At 40.0% G+C, this 16942-nt stretch overlaps 1 protein-coding gene across 1 annotated transcript in view; it reads left to right on the forward strand.

Moving 5' to 3' along the window:
• MARK1 (microtubule affinity regulating kinase 1) overlaps positions 1–16942 on the forward strand; it is a 140799-nt gene that overhangs the window by 115812 nt on the left and 8045 nt on the right. Inside the window, exons 10-16 of the mRNA XM_055581927.1 lie at positions 58–157; positions 1195–1307; positions 4310–4463; positions 4772–4965; positions 8453–8553; positions 10001–10165; positions 12503–12757. Of these exons, the coding sequence (XP_055437902.1) occupies positions 58–157; positions 1195–1307; positions 4310–4463; positions 4772–4965; positions 8453–8553; positions 10001–10165; positions 12503–12757 (1082 nt within the window). The remainder of the gene's footprint in view (positions 1–57; positions 158–1194; positions 1308–4309; positions 4464–4771; positions 4966–8452; positions 8554–10000; positions 10166–12502; positions 12758–16942) is intronic.

Here is a 16942-nt window from a genome sequence, read left to right on the forward strand (position 1 = left end):
AATATAAGTGGTTGAATGTCCTGATTGGCCAAATATAATGTAGAGTTTATTTCCTAGCAAATAATGAAAGATCGGTGGATGAATGTTGGTCATGAAGAAGAAGAACTAAAGCCATATGCTGAGCCTGAACCAGATTTCAATGACACAAAAAGAATAGGTAAGCATTTAAGTATTGTGAGAGGTGCTGTCCTCCCTAGGCTAAAAGTCAGAGTCCTTTAGTCTACCAAAATTGTGTTTCAAATGTAAATGGGAAGGAGTTTTTATTTGAAAAATGCTTACATTGTCATCTTTTCTTTCTGCAGATAATACGCTAAACATTGAAAAATTCAAGTTCCTTAGTTTGTTCTCATACATTATAATCTAAAACATTTGTTGGCAACAGTGATATAAAAATGGAAACAATGTAAATAAGCCTCATTCTTTTCTTTCAACAGTTCCTAACAAGAGGAATGACTGATTTAAGAATCAGCACTGTTCAGACTGATAAATGTCAGCAAAATATAGCACGTATTTTAACCAAAAATACAGAGGCACTGAGTTAGCAGGAGGAGCACTTTGGTCCCCTCTTGGTTTCCCACTAACTTAGCAGGGTCCATCCTCCACACCCAGTCAGTGTCTGCTTCAAACCTCCTCCCTCTTCCTTCTCAAAGCCATCAGAAACTCATAACCGAGTCACCTCAGCCATGTTCCTGTCTTGCTTGAGGGAAAAATGGCAAAGGAGGAGCATTTGAGGGAGTTAGAAATCTGATCAGAACTGTGGAATTCAAGCCTTCCAAAGAATCAACCTGCCTACAGTTCAGAAAACAAATTTGTCAAGTGATGAGAGAAACTGCTCCATGAGTGGCTGAGTATGTGTTGCAAGAGAGAGAAGATACTCTGTGTATGTCACAGACAGATAGTATGTCTATCTGGACAAAGGAACTCAGCTCAATAATGTGCTAGGCAGAGAGAAATGGAGTAGGCTTGGGAGTATATTGACTCATGAGAGTGTTTCTGCCTGAAGAATTGGGGATGTGAAGTATCTCACTACACAGAGTCTGTATATTAGTAGTCCAGAAGTTTTTATATTATAGTTACACTTCAAAATGTTAGAACTTAGTTTTCATATCTAATGTGGACAAACTTGACCATTTTTGTTGGTTTGTTTACTGAAACTTGTTTTTCGAAATTTTGCATTTTGTTTTTTATTTCTAGATATCATGATCACCATGGGTTTTGTACGAGATGAGATAAATGATGCCTTAATAAATCAGAAATATGATGACGTCATGGCTACTTATATTCTTCTAGGTAGAAAACCACCTGAAGTAAGTTTTTCACCTTTTCACATTAATGTGAATTATTTTTTAAGCTAAGTTACAGCTTAAGTATAGATATAATATTAGCAAATATATTCTAGGTGGTATGAAAAAAATATAAAAACACTAACAATCTTATTTATTAGAATTCAAAATTCACAGTGCTAAGTTATGAACTAGTCTTATTTCTAAACACGAAGAGATTGTTTCGAAAGAGTAGGCATACTATCTTGCTTAGCTCTGAGAGGCCTCATTCAGTCAGGTCCTTGAGAACAGCATCCCCCAAATGCAAGAGCCCTTCCAAAGGCAACATGGTTATTCCAGGTGCACAGAATACACAGTAACTGAAACAAAGGGACATACAGCATTTAAAACAAAATATAGGTGGGAACCCAGGAAAAGGTCATCTTGTGATATGTTTTGCCTTGTAGTGGGTCAAGTGTTTTTATACATCAATTGGGAAGTCTCAGGACCAGTCGAGATCTATCTTAGGGAGAGAGAGAGTAAAGAAGTCACTATGCCAGTGGTTATTGAACCATAAAAGCAAATGATCCTTTGGGCCAGCAAATATAAAGGTATAAATTGAGAGTCAAGAATAACCCAGAGCTTTGACAGTTGGTGGGAGGCATTTTGTAGAATAGGATTAAATTATTTATAAGTAGATAGTAACTATTAGTGAATCAGTACATTCAGCTGATATTTATTGTATCTGCTCCGTTCCAGAAATCATGCCACATACTGGAATAGAAAGATTAGAAGGTCTGTGCTCTCAGGTTGCTCTCAGTGTGGAGGGGAGGGAATCAGTCCGTAGTGTGGTACGGTGTGGGATATGCTCTGAGAAGAGGGTGTAAGAGGACAGACACCCACAGCAAGCCAAGGCATGTAAGAGGTAGAATTAACAGTGTTTGATAACCTGTTGGAAATGAGAGAGAAGGGACCCTCAGACTTGTAGTGTAGGTGACTGGTTTTGTAAGACGTATTTGTCAAGATAGGAAAAGAGTGAATCTCAGGGGGAAGATGGGAGGCTTGTTCAGTTCGGGGTGGTTGAATTTGAACTTCCTGTTGGTTGGAGCTGTTCAGTAGTCATTTGGATATAAAGATCTGGATCTGAAGGGAATGAGTTGAATAGCATTAATAGATTTGTGAGTTGTCATCAGAGGACCACTTAGTAATGTGCCAGGAACTGTTTGAAGGACTTTACTTTTTAAATTCATCTAATCCTCTCAGGTAGGTACTGTTGTAGCAGAGGAAAGGGCTCTTCAGTAGAAATGCTAAGAGCTGGGGCAGTGGTGTCAGAGAAGCCAAGCCAAGAGAATTTTAAGAAGTGGGAAGTATTATAAATAATTATTTCTAAATACTTCAACCTGTTTTTACTTGGATTTTAGATTTTACTCCTGAGATCTTTAATTTTCCTGTTAATATAAGTTTTATAAGCATACAACCTAGCCCATGCATGAATTAAAATGAAGTTTGAATTGCATTGATATAAATTAGTAAACCTACTGTAAGTAGCAAGAGCCTTAGCTTTGCAGCCAGGGTCATTGGGTTTGAACTCCTACCCATCCTCTACCCTAGCACAGCCACTATCAAGCTGTGTGACTTAGGCAATTTACTTAATTTCTCTGTGCTTCAGTTTCCTGGTCTATAAAATGAGGATGTAATGGCATCCTAAAGGAGATCAGTCCTGGGTGTTCATTGGTAAGACTGATGCTGAAGTTGAAACTCCAGTACTTTGGCCACCTAATGCGAAGAGCTGACTCATTTGAAAAGACCCTGATGCTGGGAAAGATTGAAGGCACGAGGAGAAAGGGACAACAGAGGATGAGATGGTTGGATGGCATCACCGTTTCAAAGGACATGGGTTTGGGTGGACTCTGGGAGTTGGTGATGGACAGGGAGGCCTGGTGTGCTGCAATTCATGGGGTCGCAAAGAGTCAGACACGACTGAGCGACTGAACTGAATGGTACCTACGTCTTAGCATCACTGAAAGAGTTTAAATGAATTAATACTTCTCAAGTCCTCAGAACACTTTCTGGCACATTACTATGTCCTTTGTGTTAGCTGTTGTCTTTTAAAATTTTCATTATCAGTATTACTCTGCTCTTTATCATTAGCAGCTTTGCATATTAGATTTCCCATTGGAAAGCCAGTGATTCAGTCAGAAGTTACTGACAACAAAATACTTTGGTGTTATAGAGAGAAGGATAGTGTATCAATCCCCAGTTTACCATGCTTAGTTCTAAGAAATTTCTGAGTCACAGCCAATAAACCACATTTTTTGTTCTGTGAATGTGGTGGAGAAAGCCAAACAAAACAAAAAATATGTGTGTGTATGAAGTAAAAATTTTAGGTTTCACCCTAAGTTTGAATCCCAACTATACCTGAGTTTGAATCCCAAAAATGTCTCTTGAATCTCTTAACCTCAATTTTTACATCTAAAAAGTGCAGGTTAATAGATCATAGGCTTGCTGTAATGATTAAAGAAAGTAACATATACAGAAACTTTAGCATGGCAGCTGAGTGAAGTCACTCAGTCGTGTCCGACTCTTTGCGACCGCATGGACTGTAGCCTACCAGGCTCCTCCAGGCAAGAGTACTGGAGTGGGTTGCCATTTCCTTCTCCAGGGGATCTTCCCAACCCAGGGATCGAGCCCAGTCTCCCGTATTGTAGGCAGACCCTACAGCCTACAGGGAAGTCCAGCAGGGAAGTCCTCCAGCATGGCAGCTAGTATATAATAACCATTCAAGAATTGGTAGCTGTTATTTGGACCCAGAAGGACCCAAAGCCATTTGATCAAGATAACAGAAGATGACATGTTCTTGTGGAAGGATGTTCTAGCTGGTCCTCTCCCTTCCTGTTTGCCAAGTTTCAGTTCTGTATCCAAACTTTATTTTCTTATTTCTGATTGCTCCTTGTATGACTTGGAATAAATTGGAAAATCAAGAGTGTATTTTGTTTCTATGAACTTGTTTTGTTTTAAAATGCTGGCCGTCTTTCTTCTTCATATAGTTTGAAGGGGGTGAATCGTTATCCAGTGGAAACTTGTGTCAGAGGTCCCGGCCCAGCAGTGACTTAAACAACAGCACCCTGCAGTCCCCTGCTCACCTGAAGGTCCAGCGGAGCATCTCGGCAAACCAGAAGCAACGACGCTTTAGTGATCATGGTGGGGGAGAGTCAAATAAGTGCAAAGACAAACCAAGTCTGCCCAAACTTGCATTTTTTGTTAAGCATTATACAGTTCACTTGTTTATGTCCTTGTTTCATCCCCAGTTATCACAGATTTATATTACTGAATGATTAATATAATCCTGTTTTCAGGGGCTGACCTAATTTTTGTAATCAAACAGTTTAATCTTAGCTCAAAGTGTAAAGTATGCAAACAAAGATTATTTTTAATACAAAAGTTTCTGTTTGTGAGAAGAAAATATGTCAGTTGTTTTTCAGTTAATTATGCTTTTTTAAAAATTACAGCTGGTCCATCCATTCCTCCTGCTGTATCATATACCAAAAGGCCTCAGGCTAACAGCGTGGAAAGTGAACAGAAAGAGGATTGGGACAAAGATGTGGCTCGTAAACTTGGCAGCACAACAGTTGGATCAAAAAGTGAAATGACTGCAAGCCCTCTTGTAGGGCCAGAAAGAAAAAAGTCTTCAACTATTCCAAGTGTGAGTAATTATTCTGGCATATTGCAATATGCTGTAGTTATTTATTGTTGAAATTTTTTTATTTAAAGGTTAAAAATTTTTTTTCAAGTTTCAAAATTTAAAGTGAATCATACATTTAAAGAACATGCAAAGGGGGCCAACCTTCTAATAAATGTAGTTTAAGAACGAAAAAATATGAATTCTTTAAATAACATTTACCTTATCACAAGGAAAGTACATTAAACTTTCCTGCCTCAGTTTTCACGTTTGTAATATTTACTTGATGGTATATTTCATTGGTGCATTTAATTTTATGTTTACAAATAAGCTGTTCAGTGAAGGCAGACTACAGCAATAATTAATTTACAGAGTTAATTCACATTATCTACTTAAAACAGAAAACTATAGAAATTAGATAATGAGAGCTGGAAGATAGATTGAGACATCTACCTTAAGATAACAGCAAAGAATGAAGAGAAAATACAAAGGAAAGCCAAGATGTACAAAGGATAGAACTAGAATTAGTATCATTTAGGAAGTGTGAGTTTAGAAAGGAAAAGGGGCAAAATGAAGGGGAAGAACTATTTGAAGAAATAATAACCAAAAAAAGTGATGGAAAACTTCATATTAAAATGACTCAAAAGGCATACAGAAGACAGAAGGAAAACTTATTCCTGGGCTTATTAAAGTGGGATATATGGATACCAAAAACAAAGAGGAAAAACTGTAAAGGTTTCAGAATGAGACAGGAGGTGACCTAAAAAGGAACAAGATGCACACTGACATCGGATTTCTCAACATGGATGCAGAAGATAAATGGATAAAAAATATTTTTTTTTCTAAAGTATCAAAAGCACATTGAACCCAGAATTTTATACCCAAACAAACTGTCATATAAATGTCAGTCATTTCAGTTCAGTTGCTCAGTCATGTCTGACTCTTTGCAACCCCATATGTAAAGAAGAATATTCTTATGACTAAAGTATTTCAACTCTTGTGATACAATGACCCACTTGAAAACATTGCTGTCTGAGGAAGTATTCTTACAGGAAGAGAAAGGTATCTACAATACTCTGTAAAATATATGGAAGTTGAAAGCAATCAGCTAATTTATTACAGTATGTATGGGGATAACATACACAAAAAAGAAAAAAACAATAATGAAAATTCAGAACCAAAATTTTGGACAATATCCAGGAAGTGAAGATAGGGATAGAAATTAAAGGAAAAAGCATATGCCTTAAAAGGGAAGATGGGAGGGAGGTTTAGGAAATCAGTACAGTCAGCCCTTGATTTCCATCTGTGACTGGTTGAATCTGTGGACAGGGGACCTGTGGATACATGGAGGGCTGACTATACTCAGTCATTTTATATGAAAGACTCGAGCTTCCACAGATCATGGAATCTGCAAGAGTCCTGGAGCTAATCCCCATTGAATAACAAGGGACACCTGTAGCAGTAACCAAAAATGAGTTCAGAAACTTAAGGACAAAAAATATAAGAACAAAAAATGTATAAGTTTTAAGCCAATAGAAGAAAAAAAAAGTGATTTAGCTTATGGAAAGTAGGGAAGGAGAGAAAAAAGAAAAAAGCAGTTTAAATAGAAACATGAAATAAGGTACCAGAAAGCCTAACATAATCGTAATTGTAAATGGGTTAAACTCCCCAGTACCTATTGTTTTATACATGTAATGGAAACCATATGTTTTAAAAACATGTGGTGTGATCATTACCTTTGGTCTATGAAATAGCTATATATAACCACTTTAAGAATTAATGGATATAGCCACTTACATTCCAGCTGATCTGTTTGGAAATGATGTAACTACAATAGGGTTTAATATATTTTTATAAGCAGTTTTTTAGACAAATCACTTCCTCTTACTTACATATCAACTAGAAGACGGTTGCCAGAGTGTCATCACCTCATATAACAGGAAGAAATAATTTCACCTTTTATTGCATGCCGTTCTGCTATGTACCTGTCATTTCAACTCAGCTTGGTCTTATTTTCCATAAATATACTCAGCAGTTTCCACCCGTCTCTATCTGGTGCTCTCGCTTAAAGTTCCCCCTCACATTATGAAAATCACATTTCTGTAGATCATTTCGAGTCCTGCCTTCCGCCTGGAGCCTCCTGTAACTGAATACTCTAAAATTACCTTATCAGCCTTTCTGATCACCGGACCACATTATTAGTTAAATGCTGCCTTGCATTGTTCACTGTTGCTTCCCCACATTTATATCCTCCTGTTATATACCAGCACACTTGCTTCCTCTAGTGGGCACGTGCATAGTGGGTGTCCAAAGCACAATCTTTTTCATTTAAAGAAGGCATTGGCTTAAATTCAGATTTACTGTGCCACACTTATTTTTTTTTAACATAAGCCAAAAGATTCTGGTTGAGAAATTTTTCTCGTGGCCACTTAGTATTAGCATCAATGGCATGAAAGGGACAAGCCCAGGGAAGCAGCCTGTGGCAGCACAGACTCAGAAGGCTGAGTTTTGAAGAAGCGCTTCACCCGTCACACTTGGAGAAGGAAAGCGGTGTTAACTGAAGACAGCCAGAAACGTTTAAGAGGTCTCTAAAGGGGAGGTATGGTAGCATATCCAACAATGAGTTTATTCAACATTAGATTTTTGTTTAAAATTAGGTTACTCGTGTGACAATTCAGCCAAGACAGTGAAATGATCAAAGATGGATTCTTAAGTTGCTACATTTGGTTCCCATGGGATAATTTTACAGACCTCTAGTAATCTCTTTGTAGTTTTATAGTTTTCCAGGATTTTTTTCCTCCTTTCTATTATTTATTTCCAGGATTTTTCCTCTAAATTTTTAACTTCCAGTTAATTTCCTCTTAAATTTTAATCTTCAGTTAAACCTCCTCAGTAGTCTCTAAAAGCAAAGTAAGGAATAATTACATGTTCAAAAATTAGGGATTTATTAGTTAAAAGAAAACTCTGTATATCTATTTAGTTGGAAAGAGGAAATATTCCCCTCGGTGGCACAGCACACATTTTGGTCTCTTCACATGGCCAGTGGCTATGAGGGTTTCCCAAGCAGGTGCAGAATGGACACCCACAGGCTTCCGAGTGGCCTTCCACTGTCAGGGCCCCAGGGTTCCTGTTTGTGATGATAACTTAGTGTGGAGCTAAGTGACACTTAGTGTGGGGCTGTCGCTGGTGCATGGTCCCTTCAAGCTACCTGTGCACCGCCCCCATCACCAGTATACAGAGGCATGAATAAAGCCCAGCTCTTTTGTTACTTCCAAACAACTGCTTCTGCAGGACAGTTAGCTAAAAAACGGTGAAGCACTTGCCGTGCTCTGACTTTTACTCCTTCAAGAGAGAGGTGGGAGATAGAGCTTATTAATATAAGATTCTGATAAGTTAAAATTCCACCATGGATTTTTCTGGAGTTACTTGCCGTTTGAATTCATTTCTTTGACTTTCCACAACTGCAGCTAGAATTTTTTAATGTGTGTCATTTTTTTTCCCCTCCTTAAAGAACAACGTGTATCCTGGAGGTAGCATGGCAAGAAGGAATACGTATGTCTGTGAAAGAACCACAGATCGATACACAGCGTTGCAAAACGGAAAAGACAGCAGGTAACTGTCACCATGCAGGTAGGACTGCCGTTGTCATCGCTTTGCGTTAGTAGTGCTCTTGGTACAACTCCTGTAGCTGAACACGTGAAAAGGAAAGGAAACAGAATTGCTAGTTAGATGGCAACCAGCCATGCTTCCTAAGGCACCTCCTCATGTTTAGCAGAATGGAGCAATGGAAGAATATTTAGGGAAAATAGGAGGTAACTCGCTTAATCTACGATTTTCTAAATAAAATCCGATAGTAAATAGTTCCCTATAGCAAAACCTATCAGTGTCCTAATCTTATCTTCATTACTTGAATCTTGTTCTTTTATAAAAAGTATTTATTTTTATTTACTTATTTGACTATACCGGGTCCTAGTTGTGGCATGTGGGATCTTAGTTCCCTGACCAAGGATCGAACCTGAGATCCCAGCATTGGGAGCTTGGAATTTTAGCCACTGGATCACCAGGGAAGTCCTGACTCTTACTCTATTATACCTCTGCTGCTTCCTTCTTACGTTCTCCCTTCCCACCCACCCTGTACAAATACAGGAATTATATACGAATTATATATGAATCATTACATACGAATACAGAAGACTGTGTTTCCCTTCCTCTAAAGAAATGTGGGCATCTCAACTGATCATTGAGACCCCACTGTTCTCAGAGTGTTTTATTTCAAATAATGATAAATCGTGTTTTATTATTTAAAAAATTTGACTTCTTTTCATCGTGAGTTGTAAGGACTGCTCATCAGTAGATCACAAAATGATGGAGTTTATTGTAATAAATTGTTTGGTTCCATCCCTAGTCATTTTAGTAGACTTGACAGACCATTCTTACACTTGTTTCCTCTCAGTTAATAGGCACTTAAAGTAAATGTTACTATGAGGCATACAAAGGTAAATGAATCTTCCTTGGACATAAGAGCCTTTAGGCTAGAGAGGTTGTCAGGAATTGATTTCTATTTTACTCTTTTCCCTTTACTAAATCTTAATCTGCAGCTCCTTTAATCTGTAGCAGTTTAACCTAAAACTGAGCTAAAAGCACTTTGATGATGTTTCAAGAGAGGGGATTTTTGCTGCAGTTATGAATTCTTATTGAATGGTGGGCAGTGAGCCACGTCAACACATCGCTCCCAACTGTGCTTTTTTTTTTTTTTTGAAAGTGTGAGGTGTCTCTGGTCATAATTATTTTACCAATAAAAATAATGTTACAGATATCAGATTCACATATAGAGAACAAGAGTGTGTGAAATCTTTTCCATGGAAGGTGGTGATAAATTCACTCTGTGCACTTTTAAAAATATTGTTGTTAGTAATAATACCATTGTTGTTGATTTAAGTGTTTGTCATGAAAGATATTAGACTTTTAAAAATCTAATTCTTAAATTTTAGTAAACTACAGCTTTTCTTCTTTTTATATCTCTTCTTTTTATATCTTCTCAACCGGCTTACGTTGAAAGCCTTACTGAGATGTCCGCGAGCAGCATGTCCTCTGCAGGCTCCGCTGTGGCCTCCGCTGTGCCCTCAGCACGACCCCGCCACCAGAAGTCCATGTCTGCTTCCGGCCATCCTATTAAAGTCACACTGCCAACCATTAAAGACAGCTCTGAAGCTTACAGGCCTGGGTAACATCCTGGTTGCATTTCGTTTGTCATTAAGAGTTTTTAAAAAATTTAGCACCATATAAAAATACCTGATAGCCATCACATTTTAAGAGCTTTTTTGAAAAGACTCAGTGTATAGGGCAGAGGTAAAGTTAATTGTAACATAAACTTGCTACATCCTCCAGCTGTTATCAGAAATGTTGCTTATAATTTAAGTCATTTTCTAGAGGAATTTTCTTCAAGGATTTTGTTTTAAACCCATCCATGAAATAAAGGGTTGTTACTAATTTATCATTTAAATAAATTGAATTTTTATGGTTTAAAAACAAACAGAAACATTCCAACCCACAAGACTAGGGGTTGAGACCTGATTAATCTTCTTGGCTCCGGCCAGTCACTGGTACTTAAGAAGAACTTTTAATTTTCCTATCAGTGAAACAAATAATCTCGAAGATCCCTTTCAGTTATAAAGCTAAATTATTTTCTGGTATTTCTGAATGTTAAGAATTCTCAAATTCAAAAACATGTTTGATAGCATTGTTAATCATATTGTTGGTATCTGGTAGCATTTACTATCACAAAGGAGTGAATTATAAATAGGAAATAAGCCTTCAATTCAAAGCCTTTTGATAAACAATAAAATTTGTGTTCCACATTGCTGACTGGTTTAAGAGAACAGTGGAGGGACAAAAAATTGCATGCAATGCCCCTTGTTTGGTGTTCCTGATACTGAATTACAGTATCAGGAATATATATATGATCAGATCAGTCGCTCAGTCGTGTCCGACTCTTTGCAACCCCATGAATCGCAGCACGCCAGGCCTCCCTGTCCATCACCAACTCCCGGAGTTCACTCAGACTCACGTCCATCGAGTCAGTGATGCCATTCAGCCATCTCATCCTCTGTCATCCCCTTCTTCTCCTGCCCCAAATCCCTCCCAGCATCAGTCTTTTTCCGGTGAGTCAACTCTTCACATGAGGTGGCCAAAGTACTGGAGTTTCAGCTTTAGCGTCATTCCTTCCAAAGAAATCCCAGGGCTGATCTCCTTCAGAATGGACTGGTTGGATCTCCTTGCGGTCCAAGGGACTCTCAAGAGTCTTCTCCAACACCACAGTTCAAAAGCATCAATTCTTCGGCGCTCAGCTTTCTTCACAGTCCAACTCTCACATCCATACATGACCACAGGAAAAACCATAGCCTTGACTCGATGAACCTTTGTTGGCAAAGTAATGTCTCTGCTTTTGAACATGCTGTCTAGGTTGGTCATAACTTTCCTTCCAAGGAGTAAGTGTCTTTTAATTTCATGGCTGCAGTCACCATCTGCAGTGATTTTGGAGCCCAGAAAAATAAAGTCTGACACTGTTTCCACTGTTTCCCCATCTATTTCCCATGAAGTGATGGGACCGGATGCCATGATCTTCATTTTCTGAATGTTGAGCTTTAAGCCAACTTTTTCACTCTCCTTTTTCACTTTCATCAAGAGGCTTTTGAGTTCCTCTTCACTTTCTGCCATAAGGGTGGTGCCATCTGCATATCTGAGGTTATTGATATTTCTCCCAGCAATCTTGATTCCAGCTTGTGCTTCTTCCAGCCCAGCGTTTCTCATGATGTACTCTGCATATAAGTTAAATAAGCAGGATGACAATATACAGCCTTGAGGTACTCCTTTTCCTATTTGGAACCAGTCTGTTGTTCCATGTCCAGTTCTAACTGTGGCTTCCTTACCTGCATATAGGTTTCTCAAGAGGCAGGTGAGGTGGTCTGGTATTCCCATCTCTTTCAGAATTTTCCACAGTTTAGTGTGATCCATTTACACATATTAATTTTGAAATTATTTTCCATTATAGGTTATTACAAGATACTGACTATAGTTTCTTCTGCTATTCAATAAATGTTTGTTGCTTGTTGTGTTATCTATTTTTTAAATTAGAAATCTAGCATTCTATTCATACTAAGTCAAAGAAATTGAATCAAAATATAAATTTTTTAGTTAGGCAAAAATTCAATAGGTTTTTAAAAATATATGTATCATACATATTATTTTTATATAGGTACGCAAAAGCTTTTCTACTATGCTTGATGAAGGCTTGAGAAAGAATATCAAAAAAAAAAAAAAGAGAGATGGAGAAATTGTTTCAGTCCTTTCCTAATCTTCAGTAACGAAATTTTTATAAAAGGCATTTAGTCCGAAATGATAGTGTCTCAGTAATTACAGTGAACACAGGCATCACATCTGTCACCAGAACGAATAGAACAGGGCCGATTAAAAGTAGCCATGGCAACTTTCTAACAGTTTTTAGCATGAGCAAAACTGTTCTCCGTGGTTACCCTGTGTAACGCATCTTCCTGTGTCTCAGCAGCACAACCCAGCGCGTGCCTGCTGCGTCGCCATCTGCTCACAGTATTAGCGCCTCGACGCCCGACCGCACCCGCTTCCCCCGCGGCAGCTCCAGCCGCAGCACCTTCCACGGGGAGCAGCTGCGCGAGCGCCGCAGCGCCGCCTACAACGGGCCGCCCGCCTCCCCGTCCCACGAGCCGGGGGCCTTCGCGCACGCCAGGAGGGGCACGTCCACTGGTATAATAAGCAAAATAACGTCCAAATTCGTCCGCAGGTCAGTACCAACGCACTGTTTTGTTTCTTTTAGGGAGTAACGGATGTTTGCTTTTTTTTTTTTTTTTTTTCTTTCACCTCTACAGTGATTTTTTTCCAAAATGGGTTTATGACATTTCATTAAGACATGCTCTTTTTACAGAAACTTGAAGAAAAAGATCATGGAGGACATAGTCTTCTTCCTTAAGAAAAAAAAAAGAACAAAATGAGAAATTTAAAATTCTGTAAAATACAGCGGGAGGAACATAACTTGACATAAAAAAATGTGTGTTCTAACAAAAAATGTTCCCTACTTAAAAGCCTCTGTTTAGAAAAAGGAATTAAATGTGACTACATTTGTCCTTCAGATGGTACTTAAGAATACTTTTAAATCGCTCACTAATGACACACATACACATGTAAGTCCCCCTTTTATTCTGTCTTATAGAAAACCTATTATGTGCTGGAGTCACAGATATTCCTTACGTAATTTAACATCATAAAATCTTAACATCAGAACACAGTAAACACAAAAGGAATACAAGTGTAGTAATCTAATTCAGTAATACTGTGAAATTTTACTCCTTTCTAAAAAGTAACATAAGTATATAATAGCCGTTGATTCTACGAGTGCCAGACGTGGTGCAGGTTATTGTAAGTTTAGTCCACTATCAGGTCCTGCTAAAGGCCCATGAAAGTCCCGTATGTACAAAGCTTTGTGCTCAGTGCTGAGCAGGTTTCAAAAATGAAGAGACAGCATCTGTGCCCTCAAGATTCCGCCCCAAAAGGAGCAGACTGTCTGCCATGGGCCACAGTACAGAATGAGCCCTGAATGGAAAGAGACGTGTGGGCGAGGCCCTGAGGGCTCCCACTAGGGAAGAAGTTAAATCTCTGTACTCGGTAGTTATTTGAGCAAATAAGAAGTTATGGGTAAGAAAGTATTATACTTACTATAAAAAATATTACTTAAATACTTAATTTTCAATGTTTTTAGTGTTCCTAGGGTTTCAGAGAGTGGGTGTAGAAAAGAGAAGCAGTGTCTATGGTCTCTTCCCTTTTTGTGGAACTGTATATAGACTCTATTCATGGATTGGTTTGCCAAGATCACGCAGCTGCATTTGTAACTTTAAATACCCTCATGCAAAGTCAGTTTCTAACCATATCAGACAGTGATTTTGTACCATTTGGGCGGTTACGACACCACAGTGATAAAGACCTGAAAGCTCCCCAGCAGTCACCACGACCGTGGAAAGTGCTGGGTGACCCTCTGTGGGGCACCAGTTAGATTATCAGTAGTTGGCATTTGACTGGCAATTTAAATCCATTTTTAAAAACAGTACTTTCTTATGGTTAAGCCAGAATTGATTTTAAGGTGAAGGAAAATAGATTTTGAGTTTAATGCCTGATTACTAATTATACATGAAGTATCATGCAAAATATTTCTATTTGCAATAAAATTTAGATTAGAGAGAGAAACATACTAAGGAACACTGGACAAGAAGTCAGGACCAGCTGTCAGAGCCGGAACATGCCTTAGAGATCATCATTGGGAGGTTAGGATGGAAGATTGTCACGTAGGCGTTCAGCAAAGGTGGACGCCTCCCGTGGGCCAGGCTCTCATCCAGGTGCTGTTGCTACAGCCCCTCCTTTCCTGCCAGTTCCTGAATGTCTTGTGACCCTCCCCCCCTTACTGCTGAAACCTTTTCCTCCCTTGGCCTTCTGCCTTCTTGGGCCCCCTGTCCCTTCTGAGGCTCCTTTGCTGGTTCTTTTAGGTCCCCCTGCCCTTCCCTGACCTGCCTGCCTCAGGGCGTGATTTTTGGACTCATTGTCTTATCTGGTTTTCCTTACTCTTGGTGATCTCATTCAGGCCCATGCCATTAAATTCCATCATATGTTAACAGTCTCAGTTTATATTTTTAAGCCAGACCGCTCTTCTGAAGGACAATCTTGTATCCAATTGTCTACTCGGCCTCTCCACCTGGTTGTGAAATAGACACCAACAGAACCTGTCCAGGATTCAGCCCTTGCTTCTATTCCCCAAACCTGTGCCTCCCTCAGCCTGTGCCGTTTTAGGTCATGGCGACACCGTCCTTCCGGTTGCTGCGGACCCTGGGCCTGGATTATCCTTGCCTCCTCCTCCTCTCTTCATCCCACATGTCATTCCGTGAGCAGTTGTTTTGGTGCTGCCTTCACAGCATTTCCAGGATTTAGCGGCGTCCAGCCCTCCCAGCACTGCCTCCACGGTCTCAGTCACTGTATGTCTTCCACCTCCTCACAGGTACCCTAGCTTCTGCCCTTGTCCTGTTCTGTCCTCAGCAATATAAGTCCTTGATGTAAAATCCTCAGCTTGCTTTTTGTCTCAGAATACAATTCAGAGCCCTCCCAGTGGCCTCTGTAGTCTGGCCACCCTTTCCTGCTCTGACTCCATCTTCTCCACTCCTCTCCTTTCCCCGCCAGCCTTTCAGGGCCCCCGACTGTCCTTGAGCGCACCAGGCATACCCGTTCAGGATTTCGTACTCCCCTGACACCTGTGTGGCTGGCTTCTACACCTCATTCAGGTCTTTACTGGGCTGTCACTTCCTCAGGGAGGTCTTCCTCCACCCACTGTTGAACATCACCACCTCTTCCTCCCAACACTCCCTCTTCCTGCTTTATTTTTCTCCACAGCACTTGATACTACGTGAAATAGTGGATTTCCTTGACTTAATTGTTCGTCATGTGTCTCTCCCAAGAAGACACTCTCTGTGAGAACAGGGCCTTGCTCTGTTCTATGCTGAATCTCCTGCCGAAGAGTGAATGCTTCTCTGACGTGTGGTGTAGCATTCAGTGGTTGTTTATCCCATGAGTAGATGAATAATGTGGAAGACAGTTTAAAAAGTAAAGAAAGTTATTAAACATTCTGATAAGTGCTCTGAAGGAAACAGGTCCTGAAAGAAAGGACAAGGTTGAGAGAATAAGAGTGCTCAGAGCCAGCCTGTGGGGGGTGCTAGTGTGAAAGTTTCTCAGGTTCCACCATGCCCTTATTCCCCTTTGAACATTGTCATTTAGTGGAGGGTTTGAGGGGGCAGAGAGAAAGAAGCGAGGGAGGAGGTTGTTTGCTGTTGTTTGTCAGAAATTAGAGGGTGTTGTGTTTTTTTTTGCTATGATGGGTCCTTTGTGCAGGCTTTCTCTAGTTGGGGCTAGTGGGGACGACTCTTCTTTGCGGTGTGCGGGCTTCTCCCTGCAGTGGCTTCTCTTGCAGAGCACAGGCTCTAGGGCACCTGGGCTTTAGTAGTTGCAGCGAGTAGGCTCAATAGCTGTAGCTCGTGGGCTGTAGAGTTGGGGCTTGTTAGTTGTGGTGCAACAGCTTAGTTGCTCCAAGGCATGTGAAATTTTCCCAGGCCGGGGACTGAGCCCATGTCCCTTGCATTGGCAAGTGAATTCTTATCCACTTACCACCAGGGAAGTCCAATAGGGTTTTTTAATGTCTTGACTTTTAACATATTTTAATTAATTCTGGATTTGGTTAGAGAAGAGAAAAAATGCTCAGTTCTGCTCCGAGGTCACTTGTCACTCTATGAACAGCTTTGGCTTTACAAATATATTTGTGTTCACAACAGTGCCATAAGGGTAGCATTTTGTGGCTCGAGGTGGGGCCATCTCATTCTGCTTCAGATGACTTAATGCAGGAAGACAGGCAAGAATGAATTTCCATCCCAGGGATGAACCCACTGAGCTCTTTAGCAACAGACAGACTGGACATGCAGCTGATCTTTATGCATTTTCAGCCTGTTGAGCTTTGGGTGTTAGAGGCTTGGCGATAAACTAGATAACTTTTTCAGTGGCTTATTTAATATTCTCAACTCAACTGTCAAGTTATCATCCTTCCCACTTGTCTTCTTAAGCTTGTCCTGGGCTCAAGCCCGGCCTTTCTCTGTGTTCCCTTTGGCTTCCTCACCTCACTCTACCTAAAGCTGGAAGAAATGGAGCGACACACTGACACCTCCGTGGGATCCACACCACACCCCATGTGCTGGGGGCAGGGCTGGCTCATGCCCAACTCACAAGCCAAGACACCTCACAGGTTCAGGAACCAACTCAGTCGATGTGCTACTGAAGCCTTTAAAAGATGGGGGATAAAAATAGGATGTTATAGGGAAAAAGTAAAGGAATTTGGATTATTAAGCTTTAAGCAAAAAAGGATACAGAATAGTTCAGAGTTAATCAT

Source organism: Bubalus kerabau, chromosome 5, assembly GCF_029407905.1.
Source record: "Bubalus kerabau isolate K-KA32 ecotype Philippines breed swamp buffalo chromosome 5, PCC_UOA_SB_1v2, whole genome shotgun sequence".
In the NCBI taxonomy this organism is placed as follows: domain Eukaryota; kingdom Metazoa; phylum Chordata; class Mammalia; order Artiodactyla; family Bovidae; genus Bubalus; species Bubalus kerabau.